At 59.0% G+C, this 18895-nt stretch overlaps 2 protein-coding genes across 4 annotated transcripts in view; both read left to right on the top strand.

Moving 5' to 3' along the window:
- Positions 1–923: 923 nt before the first annotated feature.
- On the top strand, positions 924–12992 carry KAT2A (lysine acetyltransferase 2A). 2 transcript variants are annotated; one of them, XM_004707172.3, is made up of 18 exons: positions 924–1274; positions 1416–1539; positions 1851–1996; positions 2120–2209; positions 2393–2574; positions 2659–2850; positions 3577–3683; positions 3841–3951; positions 4070–4206; positions 4289–4497; positions 4881–5007; positions 5843–5953; positions 6333–6476; positions 6743–6857; positions 6962–6998; positions 7076–7139; positions 7279–7363; positions 12278–12992. In XM_004707172.3, exons 1-18 carry the CDS (start codon positions 936–938, stop codon positions 12469–12471), a joined length of 2514 nt encoding a protein of 837 aa, XP_004707229.1. In that variant the 5' UTR covers positions 924–935; the 3' UTR covers positions 12472–12992. The 2 variants fall into 2 exon arrangements, with proteins under 2 accessions (XP_004707229.1, XP_012861296.1); XM_013005842.2 differs by having other exon boundaries at positions 4067–4206.
- A 438-nt stretch (positions 12993–13430) lies between these two features.
- Positions 13431–18895, top strand: part of DHX58 (DExH-box helicase 58) — an 8333-nt gene continuing 2868 nt past the window's right edge. For both annotated transcript variants that reach the window (XM_045299661.1, XM_004707171.2), the window contains exons 1-8: positions 13431–13810; positions 13988–14189; positions 14551–14741; positions 15504–15620; positions 16286–16412; positions 16558–16749; positions 17502–17755; positions 18208–18519. In XM_045299661.1, the coding sequence (XP_045155596.1) occupies positions 13643–13810; positions 13988–14189; positions 14551–14741; positions 15504–15620; positions 16286–16412; positions 16558–16749; positions 17502–17755; positions 18208–18519 (1563 nt within the window). In that variant the 5' untranslated portion in view covers positions 13431–13642. The remainder of the gene's footprint in view (positions 13811–13987; positions 14190–14550; positions 14742–15503; positions 15621–16285; positions 16413–16557; positions 16750–17501; positions 17756–18207; positions 18520–18895) is intronic.

The following is an 18895-nucleotide window of genomic DNA, read 5'->3' as shown; positions in this document are numbered from 1 at the left end:
TGAGAACAGACCCCAGTTCAGATCAAACTTCGGTGTGAGAGGGCCCCAATTGTCCTTTCAGGAATAAGGCCCAGGGGCAAAAAGGGTCGCACCCAGCAGATCGGGCACTGCACCGGTCTTCTCCGCTTGGCCCTTGAGAGATGGGAGGTGGGCGGGTCTTTCCGACTTTTATTCCTGCTGCACAGAGACGACTCTGGGGACACCAGTGAGGGCCTGGCCCTGAACTCGTGGGACTGGAAGGGAGGCAGTGGGCCTTGGCTGAGGGAAAGGCGCTGGCCCTCAGCCTCCACCTCATCCCCACCCCAGGAGCCTGCTCCGCAACCAACCACAGCCATCCCTCTGGCACTCGGCCTTTAAAAAACAAAGTCATACTGAAATGCAACACACTTACAGTACAGCGCACAAACCACAGTTGATTGTCACAAAGTGAACCAGTGTAACCATGACACAGTTAAAAGAGGGAGAACTGTTGCTAAATTTTAATCTCTCTGTATCTGCAAATCTGTACCCGGGGAGACGTGTTCGGCCGAGTCTTTGCAAGCATGGGGTGTAGGAGGGAGAGTCTGCAGAAAGTCAAAGCTCCCCCAGGTCCCAGGCCCGAGCATCAGGCGTGGGAGGGGGACAGAGTCCACAAATCGCCCAAACCTGCGCCTGTTTTCTGAGACAGCCGTCTTTGTCCCTAAGAGGACTGTCCCGCTATCACAGAGGGATTAGAAGTGACGTGGGATCAGTTTGGGTTGCGTTCACAGGCTTCATTTTGCTGCTCTGTCCCGCGGACAGCACAGAAAAGTCTGGAAGCCGGAGGCAGAGGGGATCGGCGGACTGGAGGACTACAATTCCCAGCATGCTTCAGCGCGGCGACGCTTGCGCACTGAATGCCGGTTGCCCATGCGGCCCTAGGGCTGGGAGCGCCGCGCTCCGCTGCGGGGGAGGCCATGGCGGAACCTTCCCAGGCCTCGACCCCAGCCCCGGCCGTGCAGCCCCGGGCCCTTCAATCTCCAGTCCCCGCCCCAATTCCCACTCCTGCCCCCAGCCCTGCTTCGGCCCCCGCTCCAGTTCCTACTCCGGCACCCGCCCCCGCCCCAGCTGCAGCCCCAGCCGGGAGCACAGGGACCGGGGGGCCCGGGGTAGGAAGTGGGGGGACCGGGAGCGGGGGGGATCCGGCTCGACCTGGCCTGAGCCAGCAGCAGCGCGCCAGCCAGAGGAAAGCGCAAGTCCGGGGGCTGCCGCGCGCTAAGAAGCTTGAGAAACTAGGGGTCTTCTCCGCTTGCAAGGTGGGGGCGGGGCCTGGGGTGAAAGGGGCGGGGTCTTGGGCGTCCCAGGGCTTTGGGGGGACATGGGGGGAGGCAAGCTTTTGTGGCGGGGCGGCGTCTTGACCCTAGGTATAGGATCCCTGACCGATCCGTCTGCCTCAGGCCAATGATACCTGCAAGTGTAATGGCTGGAAAAACCCCAAGCCTCCCACCGCACCCCGCATGGACCTACAGCAGCCAGCCGCCAACCTGAGCGAGCTCTGTCGCAGCTGTGAGCACCCTTTGGGTAAGGCAAGCAGGGCCCTGGGACCTGAAGGTGGGGCTGGGCCGCTGGCTCCTGCGTGAACAGGTGGCTGTAAGTGCCACAAAGCCTCCTCTCAGCAGAACCAGACTCCTGGGAAAGGCTTGGGTTGGGGTGTGTATACCTCAAAGCGGAAGGAAGCCTGGCCACCCAGAAGAGCGGCTAGACTCCTTGGCTGGTCACGCTGCCTACAGGGGCCAAGGGTGCACCTTGGCTGGCTAGGAAGCAGGAAGGAGGCTCCCGGGAGATCTATCTACCCAGCCTTGCCAACTCTGCCACCTGCCTCCTTTTAACAGCTGACCACGTATCCCACTTGGAGAATGTGTCTGAGGATGAGATAAACCGGCTGCTGGGGATGGTGGTAGATGTGGAGAATCTGTTCATGTCTGTCCATAAGGAGGAGGACACGGACACCAAACAGGTGTATTTCTACCTCTTCAAGGTGCGTTTCCGCCTCAGGAAGGAGGCTGGGAGGAGAGAGTGAGCTAGTGGGGAGGGCCTGGGGGGGTGGACTTCGCAGCCCCAGCTCTGCTGACTGGTGACTCTGTGCCCCTCTTCTCTCCAGCTCCTGCGGAAATGCATCCTGCAGATGACCCGGCCCGTGGTGGAGGGGTCCTTGGGCAGCCCCCCCTTTGAGAAGCCTAATATTGAGCAGGTGAGACAGGGGCTGGGATTAAGTGGAGACTTGGCCCGCCTGTGTTTTTCCCCTCAGGCTGAGGCCTGAGAAAGGAGGCTGCTTTGTGGGCAGGGGGGGCCCTCCTTTCTTTTTGCAGAGGGAGGGAGCTCGGAGCGGCAGCCCCTGCTGGCTGCTCAGCCCTGCTGTGTCTCCCCTTCCCAGGGTGTCCTGAACTTCGTGCAGTACAAGTTTAGCCACTTGGCTCCCCGGGAGCGGCAGACGATGTTCGAGCTCTCAAAGATGTTTCTACTCTGCCTTAACTACTGGAAGCTCGAGACGCCTGCCCAGTTCCGGCAGCGGTCGCAGGCCGAGGATGTGGCCACCTATAAGGTCAACTACACCAGGTAGGCCTGGCCAAGGAGACCATGGGGAGAAAGGTGCTGGGCCCTCCTGGGTTGAGTGGTTTCCACCCTCCCCTGCCTCCACAGGTGGCTGTGTTACTGCCATGTCCCTCAGAGCTGCGATAGCCTCCCCCGTTACGAGACCACGCACGTGTTCGGGCGAAGCCTGCTCCGCTCCATCTTCACCGTTACGCGCCGGCAGCTGCTGGAGAAGTTCCGAGTGGAGAAGGACAAGCTGGTGCCCGAAAAGAGGACCCTCATCCTCACCCACTTCCCCAAGTAAGGCTCCTTCCGGCCGCTCAGCCCCAAGTTTGAGTCCTTGCGGTTGCCTCCTTTCTTCTGGGGAGGCCTCCTGGGCTATTCCCTCCTCCTCTCCATGAGTCTTCTGGATTCGGGGTGTCTACCTGGCAGCTGGCCCTGGCCCACCAACTCTGCTTGCCTTGTGCAGTTAGTCTGGGGGTGCCAGGGGCCTGCCTGAGGGCTGGTGCTACTCCACCCATACGCACGGTAGACGTGACCAGTCTGCAGGACCTGGACAGAGCCTCAGAAGCCCGCCCCCAGCAGCGCCCCAAGAAACCAGAGTTTCCCCTTGACGTGAACCTGACGCCCACCCTCATTCCTCTGTTACATTTCCCTCTGCTCCGCTGTAATCCGGGCCGTGCTCCCGTGCTCCTCCTGCCAGCAGGGCCCTGAGGAGACGGGCCCAGGGTAACACGGCAGGCTGCCCGGCCACACACTCAGAAGGCCAAGACCGAGGCCCGGGTCCCTGTCTTCCTCCCCCTGCGGCCCGCCACAGCAGGCAGTAGGCCTCTACGAAGTGTCTCTTCCCGCCACTTGGGTGCTCCCAGAAGGTAGAGGGTGTCTGCTCTCTCAGACTCCCTGTTCCTCTGTCTCTTTCCCTGGCCGATTGCCACTGTGATGCCTAGCCCAGGGGCCCACCTTGGTTGGAGGGATAGAGTTAGGGGGCTAAGCGTGTGTGTCTCCCGCCCCCTCCCCACCCCCCAGATTCCTGTCCATGCTGGAGGAGGAGATCTATGGGGCAAACTCTCCAATCTGGGAGTCCGGCTTCACCATGCCACCCTCAGAGGGCACGCAGCTGGTGCCCAGGCCTGGTATGTCTGCCTTGCAGGCTGAGCTAAGACCTCTGGGCAGAGAGGTGCTAGAGTGGCAGTGCTGGGCGGGCAGGAGGGTTGCTACCCTGGTGGGCGGGGCGGGTCCCTTCAAGACGCCTGCCTAGCCACCAGCCTGGACCCAATTTCTCTGTCTCAGCTACTGTCAGTGCGGCTGTGGTTCCCCGCACCCCCATCTTCAGCCCCACCATGGGCGGGGGCAGCAACAGTTCCCTGAGTCTGGATCCCGGAGGGACGGAGCCCATGCCAGGTGGGGACATGACCCCTGACCTCTGATGACCACGGACTTCCGCCCCCACTCTTCTCACTGCTCCTGAGAGTCCTTGCCACTCCAACCCACTCTCTCCCCCGCCCCCCTCCCGCAGCAGGCGAGAAGAGGAAGCTTCCGGAGAACCTGACGCTGGAGGATGCCAAGCGGCTGCGGGTGATGGGTGACATCCCCATGGAGCTGGTGAACGAGGTCATGCTGACCATCACCGACCCTGCCGCCATGCTGGGGCCCGAGGTGGGCAGCCCGTGGGCAGCGGGGCGAGTGGGGCCCTGACTGGCCTGAGCCCCGGGCTCACTGCCCGCCCTGTGGTGCCCAGACCAGCCTGCTGTCGGCAAATGCAGCCCGGGATGAGACCGCCCGCCTGGAGGAGCGCCGGGGCATCATCGAGTTCCACGTCATCGGCAACTCGCTGGCGCCCAAGGCCAACCGGCGTGTCCTGCTCTGGCTCGTGGGGCTGCAGAACGTCTTCTCCCACCAGCTGCCGCGCATGCCCAAGGAGTACATTGCCCGCCTCGTCTTCGACCCGTGCGTCTCCAGCAGGCCGCCCCTCCACCTCTCCCCCTGACTGCCCCCCCAAGCCAAACCAAACCAAACGCACTGCCCTTGAGCGGTTTCAGACCCTTGGCAGCCCTCTAGGGCAGGGTAGAACAGCCCCTGTGGGTTTCTAAGACTTTGGCAACTCTGGACAGGAGTAGAAAGCCCCTCTGTCCCTCAGACTGGCTGGTGCTTTCAAACTGCACCTAGCAGTTCGCAGCCCACTGAGTAAACCCACTACCCCTGCTCCCTAGGCTTTGGGAAGCCTTGGCCCACACTGCTCAGCCCTCAGTGCGACTCAGGTCTCGGCAGCGGGGATATCGAGGGGAGCTTGTGGTGGCCAGGCTGACGCCGTGACAGCCCTCTCCTCTCAGGAAGCATAAGACGCTGGCCTTGATCAAGGACGGGCGGGTCATCGGTGGGATCTGTTTCCGCATGTTCCCCACCCAGGGCTTCACAGAGATCGTCTTCTGTGCCGTCACCTCCAACGAGCAGGTCAAGGTGAGCCCAGCGCCCCTGGGCCCTTCCAATGTGGAAAGCTCTTGGGGCGGCCAGACCGTTCCGCCCATGCCCACCAGGTGGCAGCTGTGCCTCTGAGAAGGGCAGCTGAAGGGAGCACCTGCTGTCAGATGGAGGCCCAGAGCCAGCTGCAGCCTGGCATGGCCCTGCCCCTTCACACACCTGGGGAGCTCGGTCCTGTACAGCAGCCACCGCAGGGTGACAGTCCCAGATTCTGCCCTCTGTCACAGCTAGTGTGGGCTCCCTCTAGTCTCCAGCTTTGCATAACCCGGAGTTACTTGATTCCAAAGACCTCTTGGTGTGCCCCCACCCACCCACCCCCGCCCAAATATCCTGAAGTGTGGGAGACAAGAGTGTCTCTTTGGGGTTCAGATGCTGTGGTTAGCAGGCTCCTGGCGATGACCCTCCCCTGACCCCTACCCCCAGTTCTGAGGCCCAGAGCCTGGGAACCAGGAGCACACACCAGCTTCCTGGTGTGGAGTCCCAGCTGCGTGGCTTTGGCCCCTGGCCCCACTGTGGCTGTGGTCTGATTTGGGACACGTTTGCTCCCGTAGCTGGGTGTCGGCTGTAAAATGGAGGCGGTGGGCCCCGCCCTGGGCTGATGAGATCAGGGCTGTGAAGCAGCAGGCACCGCGCCTGGCTCAGAGCAAGCGTTGGTTGGCTGACATCTTGTGCTTCGACTTCCTTCCCGTCCGGTTCCCTTCCTCTGGGAGATGGTGTCTCTGCTCCCTTCCCCAACTGTCCCCGGTCCCCTGTCTAATGGGCCCCTGCTCTGGACTGGGGGCCCCCTGCTAAGCTCGGTTCTCCTCACCTGCAGGGTTACGGGACTCACCTGATGAACCACCTGAAGGAGTACCACATCAAACACAACGTCCTCTACTTCCTCACCTACGCTGACGAGTATGCCATCGGCTACTTCAAAAAGCAGGTGACCCTCGGCCTCGTCCCCCTGCCCGTGCCTGGGGAGTGATCTGTGCAGCCCCCCCGGTGTGGACGAGGCGGGCGTCACCTCGCTTTCCCTCACACCATGTGCAGGGAAGTCCTGGCTTCCTCTGGATGCCAGCCCAGAGGAGGAGGAGGAAGGGCCCTGCGTGGGTGCGGGGCGGACGGAAACCATTGGAAGGTTCTCAGAGTTGAGTGAGGAAAGGACAGCTAGCCGGAAACCGTCCTTGCCGGGTGCAGAGCGCCGCTGTCTTGTGCCATGGCGGAGGCCAGGGAGCCGGGTTTTGGGAACATGGTACCCACCGCCCCTCCGACACTCCTTGGAGAGAGGCTCTGAAAGTCGGGTCCTATCCACCCACCTGCAGGGCTTCTCCAAGGACATCAAGGTGCCCAAGAGCCGCTACCTGGGCTACATCAAGGACTACGAGGGCGCGACCCTGATGGAGTGTGAGCTGAACCCCCGGATCCCGTACACGGAGCTGTCCCACATCATCAAGAAGCAGAAGGAGGTTGTGTGTGTGTGCCGGGGTGTAGACACGTCCACAGGGCTTCCTGAGAGTGTGCGGGGCGCCGAGCATGTGGCGTGCACGTGTGCTATGTGCATGTTCCCGTGTGAATGGGGACAGACTGGGGCCTTGGTGGTTCTTGCTGTGCCTGTGGAGAAGTTTGGAGGGGGCAGGACCCGGCAGCCTTGGCTCTCCCTCTGTGGCTCTGGCCAAGGGAGGCCCTGGGCGGTTGGCTAGCTAGCCCCTCACCTCCTCCTCCCTTCCCTCAGATCATCAAGAAGCTGATTGAGCGCAAGCAGGCCCAGATCCGCAAGGTCTACCCTGGGCTCAGCTGCTTCAAGGAGGGTGTGCGGCAGATCCCTGTGGAGAGTGTCCCAGGCATCCGTGAGCAGGGCTCTCTGAGTGGGGGGTGGGGGGGTGGCTTGCCCCAGGGAACGGGGAAAGCACAGGCTTCATTAGTGATCTTTTCCCTGCTCCCCACTTTCCAGGAGAGACGGGCTGGAAGCCGCTGGGGAAAGAGAAGGGGTGAGTGTTTGGGGGAGGGGGGTGCGGGGGAGAGAAGGGGGAACCAGGCACCTTAGACTTGGCCTCTCTCCCCACAGGAAGGAGCTGAAGGACCCAGACCAGCTGTACACAGCCCTCAAGAACCTGCTGGCTCAAATCAAGGTGGGGAGACCAAGTTCCCTGGGGGGGGTCCTTGTTTCCGGCTGAGGCATCATGACCCAGCCAGGGGCAGGAGGGTGGCAGACACGCGGAGGCTGGATGTGGAACTCAATGGCCCTGCCCCTGGCCCGTCTCTCTGCAGTCACACCCCAGTGCCTGGCCCTTCATGGAGCCCGTGAAGAAGTCGGAGGCCCCTGACTACTACGAGGTCATCCGCTTCCCCATCGGTGAGCACACTCCTTCCTAACCCCTTCTCCCATCGTCTGCTCCCAGTCTGCTCCGCCTCCCCTTCCACCTCTGCCCACCCACCCTCCACCCCGCTTTCCCCAGCAGCCCCACCCCCCACCCCAAGGAAACTAAAGCTCCTCCCTTCAGCCATCTTTCTTTTATGCTCTTTTCAGGTGATTGTATTTTAGGTGGGTAGGCACACAGCAAAACAGGGCCCCGTTCTCCAGTGTCCACCGGTCCTGGACACTGGTTATACATCTTCTTCGTGGTGTTTCCCTTTCCTGTTCCTGTCCTGCTTGGTCCTTGCTACGCACCTGCGCGTCCCAGGATTAGTTGACCACTAGTCTGTAGGCACCCTGCTGGTGTAGTGGGTTACCCGCTGCACTGCTAACCACACAACGTCAGCAGTTTGAAACCACCAGCCTCTGAGAAGGAGAAAAATGAGGCTTTCTACTTCCGTGAGGAGGTACTGTCGAGAGCAAGGGATCATATACAGGCAATTTTTTCGTCCGCGCACAGCACTCAGGGGTAATGAGCCATCTGCTTATGTAGCTGAGTGGTACTTGAAGAGTTTCACCTCCAGGCTCCAAGCATATCCCTGAGCATCAGATTCCTCCTGACTCACTGGGTCCAGTTAAGACTATATATTTTTTAATGATTAGTTTTGTACTACATCCGAGCCCCTCCATCCCCCCCTCACCACACACACACACACACACACACACACCGCCCATTCCATCAGGAGCCACGTATCCGGGTCCTGACTAGAACACAAGGGAATGGGAGCCGGGCACCATCCGGGTCTCAGAGTAATCCCTGGCTTCTGTGGCCACTGGTCCCTTCTCTGACTCTGAAGTTTCCTTCTCGGCTCTCTCTCTCCCTTCTGTCTCTCTTCTCCCCAGACAAGTAGAGACCAATAGTTGGCATCCCAGGCGGCCACTTGGAAGCTTTGTTTTGAACCGTTTTATTGGCATAGAATTCAAATATCAAAAAAAAAGAAAAAATAATTCAAATATCAAATAGAATTCAAATAGTTCAATCCAGTTGCCAGCTTTTAAGATCTCAGACACTAGCTGCTGCCTGGTGTCGACTGTAAACTTGATGAACTATATGACGCCAGGTGGCTGAGCTGTGTTAGGGGATTGTGATCCCAATCAAAGTATCTGTGAGCTGATTTGTAATGTCTAAGGAGTATCAGTTTCTATGGCCTTTTAGGCACACATACACTTTCACACATGCGTACTACGGGCGTGTACACACATGGATATTGGTGGCGGGGGTTACAAAATTAAACGATGTCGAAGTACGCAAGGGGGCTTCAGAACGTTTGTGGAAAAATTCTGTGAATTCCCCTTCCTTGTTTCCACGGACATTTTGAAGCCCCCTTGTATTGCTGCCAGGGTTTCAGTTCATAACTGCACAGGCTTATTCCCAACAAAACATGTATGCATGGTCTGTGATCAGGGGACAGTGGCAGCAGACAAGTCCTCCCGGTAATACACTTGTCTCCGTCTGGATAGAGTGCCTTAAAAAAATGGCCCAATCAAATCAGCGGCTTCGAGGGCCAATTAAGTTCCAGACAGGAAGGTCAGTCAGCACAGAAGTTTATGACAGCTGTTTCGGGAGGGCTCTAAAGCTGTCATCTTGGGTAGATTCTCTCGAAGAGGTTTTCAGACAACTGAGAGCTGTCTTGGTGAGAAAAGGGCCCGGAGAGTTGCACTGGGCGATTTTTCCATCACAGCTAGTCAGTCACCTGCTCATTCGTCAAGGACAGCCAGGGCTGTCCCAGGAGAATTCTGTTGGGAAATCTTATCCCACCCACCTTACACCCCAGTTTTGCCCCTTCAGACTTCTTTGTATGTTCCCCAAACTCTACATTTAAGGAATATCATTTGAGTGCCCCCAGGATGCCCAAACTGGGGGCTTGATGTGGAAATCCCAGTGCGGGGGAACGCCTGTGGGAAGGGCGAAGAGCCGGAAGCTCGGCCGTCAGAAATGTATAGACCCACACGGAGGAGAATGTACACTAGTTTCACTTTTTTTTCCCCTTGTAATGAAAGATGTTTTATATTTAGATATATCTTGTTCCTTGTAATAACACATGCCCAATGAAAACCAAAAATTGGAAAAGCAGTTACACTGCCTGAGTGCATGGGCAGTTACAACAGCCGAGCATGCTCTTAAATGACCGTTCTATTGCAATTGATCGCGAGCCCTCTGGACTCCGTGTGAGAGGTAGTCAAAGTCAGGAGAGAAGGCGTGGGGAGAACTTTCCTTTGTATTGGAGAGAGTTAGCCCTCCACAAACAGCACCGCCGGTGAACGTTCTGTGCAAGAATTCTAGGTGGAGAAATTAATGTAGTCCATGTCAATTTCATGCTGCGCTGACGTCATTTGTTCGTTACCTTGGTCACTGTCATTCTCCTCAACCCGACGTATTTCATTCTTCCAGTGAGAAGATTTTCATCAGCAGGAGGCGCATCCATGGCTCTGTTGTCCTGTGCCGCCCTTCGATTTCCTCTTCCAAACCAGCTCTTTCCCCATTTCTGCCCGACCTGTTTTGGGAGTAGATGTGCCGGATCTCTACTGTCTACCTTACTACCTGTCTCATCACATCTCTTGGAATGAACAGGCCTCTTTATCTCCTGTTCCCAGGTGTAACGGGCATGATCTGCTTCTTCACCACCACCACCAACAACCAGTTCTGGACGAAATTCCAACACTCATGCCCATGGGTCAAGAGTCCTTGCCCTGCTTTGAAGTTGGTTTTTATTTGTTCCATGTCTTGCTCAAATTCATCCCTCTGTTCTTGTGTTTTCCTTGTTTCCCTTGCAAGAAACGATTCCAGAGGGATTGGGGCCACCTTTGGGCCTGGGGGCAGAACACTCTCTGTCCATGAGATCTTCGAATGAAATTTCATCTTCATTCTCATCTTTCTTTTTGTCCTTTGTCAACACAAATCGGAGGAAAGGAGTGCATGACCGGAGCACACACCTCACCCCTCCAGGGCGTACCCCAAACCCACCACACTTGTTTTCAACAGCTTCAAGGAAATGCTTGCCCACGAGCTGTGTTGTGTTTTTGTCTTTTTTGGTTCGCCGCTTCTTCCGTTTTCCTCATACCGATTCTCCAGGGTACCCTTTGCCAGTTCAGTGTCCCTTGCTTCCATGGGAACACTCCACGGTTCACATTTCCTCTCCAGCGTCCAGTCACGAGAGAACTTCCCCCTCTCCCCTGGAGTGCGCTGTCCTTGCTTAAGGAGCACACACAAACAAATCTGGGACCTGCACCTTGACTTTTTTGGGGGTGGGGGGAGCAGTTCGCTTGGCTCCTGTCATTCTTGTCATCTTCCTTCGATTTCTTTTCAGCGTCGCCTTGTGCTACCTGACGTGGATTTTGTGACCGGATTTAACTGGCTGAGTGACAGCCTTGCTCAACGGCTGTTGCCTTGCTCCGTTTTCTCTAGACCAAAGGTTTTGTCTTCATTGATCTTCCCTTTCTTCTTCCGCTCCAGCCTTTTGCTGCCCCGGGCCTGAGCCTGTTTCTTGAGGGGCATGGTGGAGACAGGTGGCATGGGCCAGACATAAGCACAGGTGAATGCTGTCAGGAGCTCTGCCCCGGGGGCAGGGGGAGGAGGCTGACTGATAGCCTCACCTTTTGATAGCTTTGTTTAATAAGGGTTTCTATGGTTTTGTAATAACATCCACTTACCCCCATCTATGAGGGGGCTTCAAACGTGTGTGGAGACGTTCCACGCTCATTTCTTGTTCACACTGATGTTTTGACGCCACCTCTAACAGCGCTCACCAAAACCTGTGTGCCAACCTGCACGCACACACCCGTGTGTGTGCAGACAGCCCAGTGGGCATTACCTTGGGCAGGTAAGCTGTGCCCGCACCACTCATTCATAGCGCCCTTTCCCATCACCCTAAATAAAAAGTGACAACTGTCTACAGAGTGAATGCCTCTCCACCCCGCCACTGTATCTGACTGTCCTTGTCACTTTTGAAAAGTGAGGTCAGAACAATAATTGTCCTCCTGTGATTGGCTTATCTGGTTCGGCACCATGCCCCCTGGGACCATCCATGCGTGACCAGCTAGCTGGTCACCTCGCTTACCCAGTCATCTGGGCACCCAGAGCGCTTCCATTTCCTTTGCTCATGAACAGAAGTGCACCTTTGCTCACCTGCTCACAGTAGTTCTCAGGTCTGTCCGTACCCAGGGGGCAACAGCTGAATCTTAAGGTTGCTCGCGCTTTGGTTAAACCTTTTCATTCTGAAGTGGATGCAAAGTTTTCCTTTCAACCACCGGTGCTTTCTGTTTCATCACGTCTTAGACCATCCCTTACCCCACTTGCTCCCTGCTTTCCCTGCCCCTCATGCTTCCAGAACCCTCTACACTTGGCCCTTAGGTCATGCCACCCTTCTGATCTCGAAGGGCTGATGATCCTCGGGGGTACACCCCTCACGAGTGTGACTGCTCCTTCCACCGGCTCGTCAGTTGGCCTGAACCCCCGTGTTCTAGCAGTCACCGCGCTGCCCTGCCAGCCTGCCCAGGTGCCCTCTGGCATCGCGGTGGTCAGTGGCGGTTCACTTGCGCGGGCTCCATCGGGTGCCGTGTTCGGCCGGGGAGAGCCGAGCGAGTGTCGATTCGATTTTGCGTCGGAGCGTGTCGCCGGTGGCCGGGGCATCTTGCCGCGGGCTCGTGGGCCGGCCACGGAGCGTGTGCTGGGGCAGCGGCTGGTCGTTCCCTGGCCCGTTTCCCAGGTGGGCTCTTTCTGGGCTGCTGACGGTTTACCAGGTAGATCTGTGTTGGAACGATTCCGCGCCCCAGCCCTTTCCACTCGCCTGCGAAAGCCCTGGGGTGCGTTGGGAGCCTTTTAAGAAAGGCCTGCCTTTGTCTCCCGCTGCCCAGACCTGAAGACCATGACGGAGCGACTGCGCAGCCGCTACTACGTGACCCGGAAGCTCTTCGTGGCGGACCTGCAGCGGGTCATCGCCAACTGCCGGGAGTACAACCCCCCCGACAGCGAGTACTGCCGCTGCGCCAGCGCCCTGGAGAAGTTCTTCTACTTCAAGCTCAAGGAGGGGGGGCTCATTGACAAGTAGTCCCTGGCCGTGGACCTGGGGTGACCCCCACTCCCCTCACCTTGGATTATGATCTGACCCTCCAGCCAGGGGCCACCTAGCCCCTCTTCCTTGCACGGACCTTTCTGGGCATGCGGCTGCCCACAGCCTGCAGGTGTGACCCCCGCTTCCTGGGTCTGGCCTCGGGGAGGGGTCCGGGGCCCCGCCCCTCTAGGATGGCTAGGGGACACCCCCTGCCCAGGCCCAGGCAGCGCCCTCACCCCTCCGACTGCCCCAGAGCTGGGGCTTCCCTGAATGCTGGCCCTGGCCCAACAGCTGATTTCTCAAGGGCCGGGACTACTTGACTTTGGCTTGAGTGGGTGGGCTTCCGAGGTTGGTCAGTTCAACCCAAACGGAAGGGGCCACGCTGCCCTCTGTACTGTCTGTCATTCTGTCGTCGCCGTCGTACCCCCCCCTTGGGGGGCGGGGGGGGGTGCATGGGGACCAGTCATTCCCTGGCATTCCTCCCTTGGAGGGAACAATAAAGTTTTGTGGGTTTTTTTCCCCTGCGTGTGATGGTTTCCTGGGGGAGTTTCCCCTGGCCCCCTCACAGGCCAGGAGACCTCCGGTTGGGCTGCGCCCGGGGCCTCAAGACTGGGGTGGTGGAACCAAGCCCGCCACATGGTCCTGCACCTGTCCCAAGGTGGACCTGGGCCGCGTTGACTTGGAGTGGGCTTGGTTACAACTGGCTCCAAGATGGGGGGAGGAGTTGGGTGCGGGCGCACCAAGAGTGGTACCCTTACCAGCAGCATTTCTGCCCCACCGCCCATCCTGCAGCTTTTTCCAGGGGGGCAGGGACAACACCCAGGGAGATTCTATGGGAAAGGCTTGCAGGGCAGGCTCTGGCTCCGCCCCTCAGTTTCAGTTTCCACTTCCTATCTCGGCTCAGCTCCCGCGGCGTCCGGCTGAGCTGCGCAGAGCTGCCCCGGCCGGCCGGTGGTGCGGGTGAGGCCCGGGCCAGGCAGGGCCGGCTTCGTCCCTGCCTTCTGGGCCAGAACAGATGACTAGAGGCGGCCGGAGTGCCCTGACCTGCTGCCCTCCTGGCTCAAGGCAAATAGCCCCTGGGCAGACACAGGTGTTTTCCAGCAGGGCAAGCCGCAGGTTCCAGGGGGCAGTTGAAGGAAGGGCCCCGTGGGGCTGAGCCCTACCCAGAATGGAGCTGCGATCCTACCAGTGGGAGGTGATCATGCCGGCCCTTCAGGGCAAGAATATCATCATATGGCTGCCCACGGGCGCCGGCAAGACCCGGGCGGCTGCTTATGTGGCCAAGAGACATCTAGAGACTGTGACCCAAGCCAAGGTGGTTGTACTGGTCAACAGGGTGAGTGACCCGTCCTCCCTTCTGGGGGCATCCACTCCCCTGGGGTCTCCTGAACACCAGAGCAGCTGTGCTCACCTACCCCAGCGCAGTACCTTACCCGTCCTGGGGTGACCGTGCTTCCTCCCCAGAACTCTAGCGGCTAATCCTGGTTCTCTCCGCCTCATTCCCCACCCTCAGGTGCACCTGGTGACCCAGCATCGGGAGGAGTTTAATGGCATGCTGGCTGGACGCTGGACAATCACAACCTTGAGCGGGGATATGGGGCCACGGGCCGGCTTCGGCCACCTGGCCCGGAGCAGTGACCTGCTCATCTGCACAGCCGAGCTGCTGCAGACGGCGCTGACCAGCTCTGAGGAAGAGGAGCACGTTGAGCTCACAGGTAGGAGCTGGGTGGGAAGGGAAGCAGCTGGGGCAGACCCTCTACTTAGCCCCAGGGCTCCCCTAGCACATACATTAGTGAAAACAAGTCTGGCTCTAACGCTGGCCCCAGCTGAGCCTCCGTTTCCTGATGAGGCAGTAAACCAGCCCCACTGGCTTGTTTTCCCGAGCCTCAATTTGCTAATGGATACAATGTGTCCATCATCCCCAGCGGGCTGGTTCCCTCCTCAGGACTGGCTGGAGGGAGTGGGGAATTTTGAAACCTTGCCTCAATGCCTTGGGCTAGGGAAAACCCCCTGGTGGGAGGAGGAGCTTTCTCTATGTTGCTCACTTTGGGCACCACCTCCTGTGCCCCTCCTCAGACTTCTCCCTGCTCGTGGTGGATGAGTGTCACCACACACACAAAGACACTGTTTACAACAACATCCTGAGCCAGTACCTGAAACTTAAACTCCAGAGGGTGGGGAACCTGCCCCAGGTGCTGGGGCTCACCGCCTCCCCCGGCACTGGTGGGGCTTCCACCTTCAACGGAGCTGTCAACCACATCCTGCAGGTCAGCCGGTCCTTTGGCCTTCCTATAACCCGGCCTACCAGGGACCTCCTTGACCACCCTACCCCGGCCCCACTCCCCAACCTGGGCTCCCCCGGGCAGGGGCGGCTCCTTCCTCTCCTAAGACACAGCCTTCAATGGTTCCTTAGCAGAATCAGCTCCTTACTCTTTACTCCAGCTCAGAATACGGCGGTGACCTACCCCCCACCTGTCTCTCCAGCCTCGGGTTTCCTTTCCTACCCCCGCCACCACACTCACACTTCACCTCGGCTGACTGTCCTGTGTCCTGGACAGGTCTGGCTGACAGAGGAGCAGTCCAGCAGGGCGGAGGGGGGCACTTGCCCCCCCACAGGGTGCCAGCTGAGACTGACGGGCTGGAATCACACCCCCCCTTAGAGGTTGCCCCTGGGCGCTCTCCCTCTCCCTCTCCTCAGTCTCTGCAGGTTGGTTCTCACCTTTGTGCTTTCTGCTTCTTCTGCTTGAACTTTCCACCTGGCAAGTTACCTGTCACTAACATAGCAGAGAGAAAGTTACAATGTCACCTTACAGAGGTGCTCCCGGCTCACCTCTCTGCACTCCATTTCATCCTCCATCTTTCCATCCTTCCCGGCCTTCGGAAATACTCCCAGGCTGCCCAGCTCACCTCTCCTCCCAACTCCATTCCCAGCCCCTCAGTGGCAGCTGTGGATAGTCATGAAGGGGGACCTGTCCTGCCCCACAACTGAGCCCCTGCCATCTCAGTGCACCCCTCTCTGTTGCCCCCAGCTCTGTGCCAATCTAGACACGTGGTGCATCATGTCGCCCCAGCAACAGCAGCCGCAGCTGCAGGAGCAGAGGCAACACCCCTACAAAGAGTATGACCTCTGTCAGCGGCGCAGCCAGGTACCTGGGGGGGAGGGGGCCTGGGGGGGGGTCCCGTGTGACAGGAAGGCCAGTGACTTAAGGCCTGCCTCCAGCCCTCATTAGCTCTGTGACGTCAAGTGTTTCCTTTCGTCTCTGAGGGGCATCTGTCTGCGCTGTCTGTGAAATAGGGCAGATCTAAGCTCTGCCCACAGCCTGCTGTGGCATCCACGCAGAAGCCACCAAGCCCCCGAGGTGTGTCAGGACCCTGGACACCCTGTCCAGGGCTTTGCCGACCATGAAGCAGGGGCACTTTGTCCCCTGCGGGTGTCTGACCTGGCAGGGCTGGGAAAGGAGGCGATGTCACTGAGCCCAGGCCAGAGCCAAGAGCCCCCCCAACCCCCAAGCACACATTGTCCGTGGAAGCAGCAAACAAAGAGCCCCACAGCCATGGAGTCCATTTGGACCCACAACTAAGAGAATGCCATCCGCATCCCTCAGTTGCCCACGTAGAAACGGATTGGTGCACAAGTAGGTTGTAACTGTGTATGTTCTCAGCAACAGCAACAAAATAACATTGGGGGGGTTGATAAAAGTGGGGCAGGAAAGCCAACAGCCCGCAGAGGCACATGAGGTGGAGGGGGGTTGTCAGCACTCCCACAGACTGTGTATGGGGACCTCCTTATGCCCTCACTCCTTCCTCCCAGGACCCGTTTGGGAACTTGCTAAAGAATATCATGGACCAAGTCCACGACCACATGGAGATGCCCGAACTGAGCCGAGACTTCGGGACCCAGAAGTACGAGCAGCAGGTGGTGGAGCTGAGCCAGACTGGTGAGAGGGGTTGCCCGTGAGGGGGCCAGTAGGGGCGGAGCCTGTATCCAAGGGCGGGCTTTACCTGGGCTAGCCTTGAGGGGCGGGGCTCAGCCATGAAGGCCCGGGCAGAGCCGGGCCTAGTAAGTGACCCGCTTACGCACAGCGGCCGAGAAGGGCTTCCAGCAGCAGCGAGTGTACGCGCTCCACCTGCGGCGCTACAACGACTCGCTGCTCATCCACGACACGGTCCGCGCCGAGGATGCCCTGGCCACGCTGCAGGACTTCTACAACCGGGAGTGCTCCACGAAGGTCCAGGTGCTGGAAGCTGAGCGCTGGCTGCTGGCACACTTCAAAGGTGAGACCCAGGGAGGGCAGGACTGGCCGAGGGTACGGGGACTCCGACTCTGGTATGGGGAGCAAAAGTCAAGGTGGTGGATGTAACCAAAAACTGAGTTACGTGTTAGGCTGCGAGCTTCAAGGTCAGCCGTTCGAAACCAGCTGCACCGCGGGAGAATGAAGAGGCTTTCTACTGCCAGACAGGGTTAGTCTGGGAAACACACAGAGGCAGTTCTACCCTGCCTTCTAGGGGTCGCTGTGAGTTTGATTGTTTTTTGCAGGTGGGGTGGGGGGTTTCATGGGTCAAGGTTTGCATGGATGTAAAAGCGAATGCCCATCATGGCAAAGAGTTTTACAAAATCACCTCGTTGGAACAGCCCCTGAAAGTCCCTCAGACTGGGGAATGCCACGGTCAGAGGGTGAAGTTGGAGGCTGGAAGAGACTTGCGATCTGGAGGCACCTCTGGCCCCCGAGGCCAGGGGGAAACGGTCAAGGGATCAGTGTGTGAGCGGGGCTGAAGGGCACGGGGTCTGCCTTCTGTGGCTGAGGGATTGATTGTACGGTGGTGGACCAGGAGCAGGGCTGGCTTTGAGGTGGGGCGGAACGGGAGGGGCAGAGCCAACGGGGCCCTTGTTCGTAGTCTTGTCACTCCCTCCGAGCTGCTGTTCTCTGCCCCCACCCTGCCCTGCACCCTGTGCCGGGAAGCCCCACGTGGCCAACCCACCCTCACTCACGCTGGGTTCCCTGCCTCTGTTTTTGGTGTCCCGGCAGCTCACAGAAATGAGCTGGTTCACTTGGCAAGACAGGGCCCAGAGAACCCCAAACTGAAGGTGCTGGAGCGGATCCTGCTGAAGCAGTTTGTGAACCCCCTCAACTCTCGGGGCATCATCTTCACCCGCACCCGGCAGAGCGCCCACTCCCTCCTGCTCTGGCTCCAGCAGCAGCCGGGCCTGCAGACCCTGGACATCAGGGCTCAGATGCTCATTGGGGCAGGGACCAGCAGCCAGCGCCCCCACATGACCCAGGTGTGGGCTTGGGCTGGGGACATCCCCTGAGAAAGAAGGAAGGGGAGGGGACAGGGAGGCCCTGGGAGAGGGGGACTGGATGTCCCTAGTATAAGGGTAGAGGGCTTGGGGAGAAGACTGAACTGAACACTGAGACTCTCAGTGCCCAAGGCCACCCCCTTCCCCATTTTGGGGGTCCCAGGGAGAAGAGGTGGGTATTGTGATTCTGCAGGACAGGAGATCAAGGGCCCGAGCCGACGGAGGGGAAAGTATAGGGCCTGAGAGACCCTGTGGTAGAGGGAAGGGGTTTGTGGGTGTCTCTAAGGGACGTAGGAACTGAGTGGTGCTCTGGAAAGATAATCAAGCTCTTTGGGGGTCCTCGGGGAGGGGCTGAGGTTGTGAGCAAAAGAACTGAGTCTGGGCTGGCAAGCAGGCCTCAGGGACCCTCTCCACCCTCTCATCTCCCACCCCAGAGGGACCAGGAAGAGGTGATCCGGAAGTTTCGCGTCGGCACCCTGAACCTCCTGGTGGCCACAAGCGTGGCAGAGGAGGGGCTGGACATCCCACAATGCAATGCGGTGGTCCGCTACGGGCTCCTGACCAATGAGATCTCCATGGTTCAGTCAAGAGGCCGTGCCCGGGCTGACCGGAGTGTGTACTCGTTTGTGGCAGCCGAAGGCAGCCGGGAGCTGCGCAGGGAGCTGGTCAACGAGAAACAGGAGGCCCTGATGAAGCAGGCTGTGGCCGCAGTGCAGAAGATGGACCAGGCTGAGTACCAGGCCAAGGTCTGTGGGCCGCTTGTGGGCCGACGAGCAAGGTGTGGGGCTGAGAGCTGTGCGCCAGCCTCGCCTCTTGAGGCTGCCTTGGCCCCACCTTCCCCACCTGGGGAGGGCTTGAGTGGAGGGTGGAAGAGGCCAGCAGGTGGCGCTGCCAGGAAAGGCACTGGTCTGGGACAGGCCTGGGCCTAAGCATTTCATCCACCCTTGTCACCAGACGCTCTGTCCGGGAGGGCCTCCCACAGGCCTTTGGGAAGCAGGCTTCACAGCCGTTCTGAGGCAGGGCGACCAGAGTCCACCCTCACCAGGCTGCTCCCTGTGTAGGCCTTTTGGCCCCGCGGAGTTATTAACCATGCCACTTTTGTTCTCAAAAATGTCCCAACTT

This window comes from Echinops telfairi, unplaced genomic scaffold (genome assembly GCF_000313985.2).
Source record: "Echinops telfairi isolate 266 unplaced genomic scaffold, ASM31398v2 ScPeMD7_7458;HRSCAF=8496, whole genome shotgun sequence".
Taxonomy (NCBI): domain Eukaryota; kingdom Metazoa; phylum Chordata; class Mammalia; order Afrosoricida; family Tenrecidae; genus Echinops; species Echinops telfairi.
This window is presented reverse-complemented; position numbering and strand designations above follow the sequence as displayed.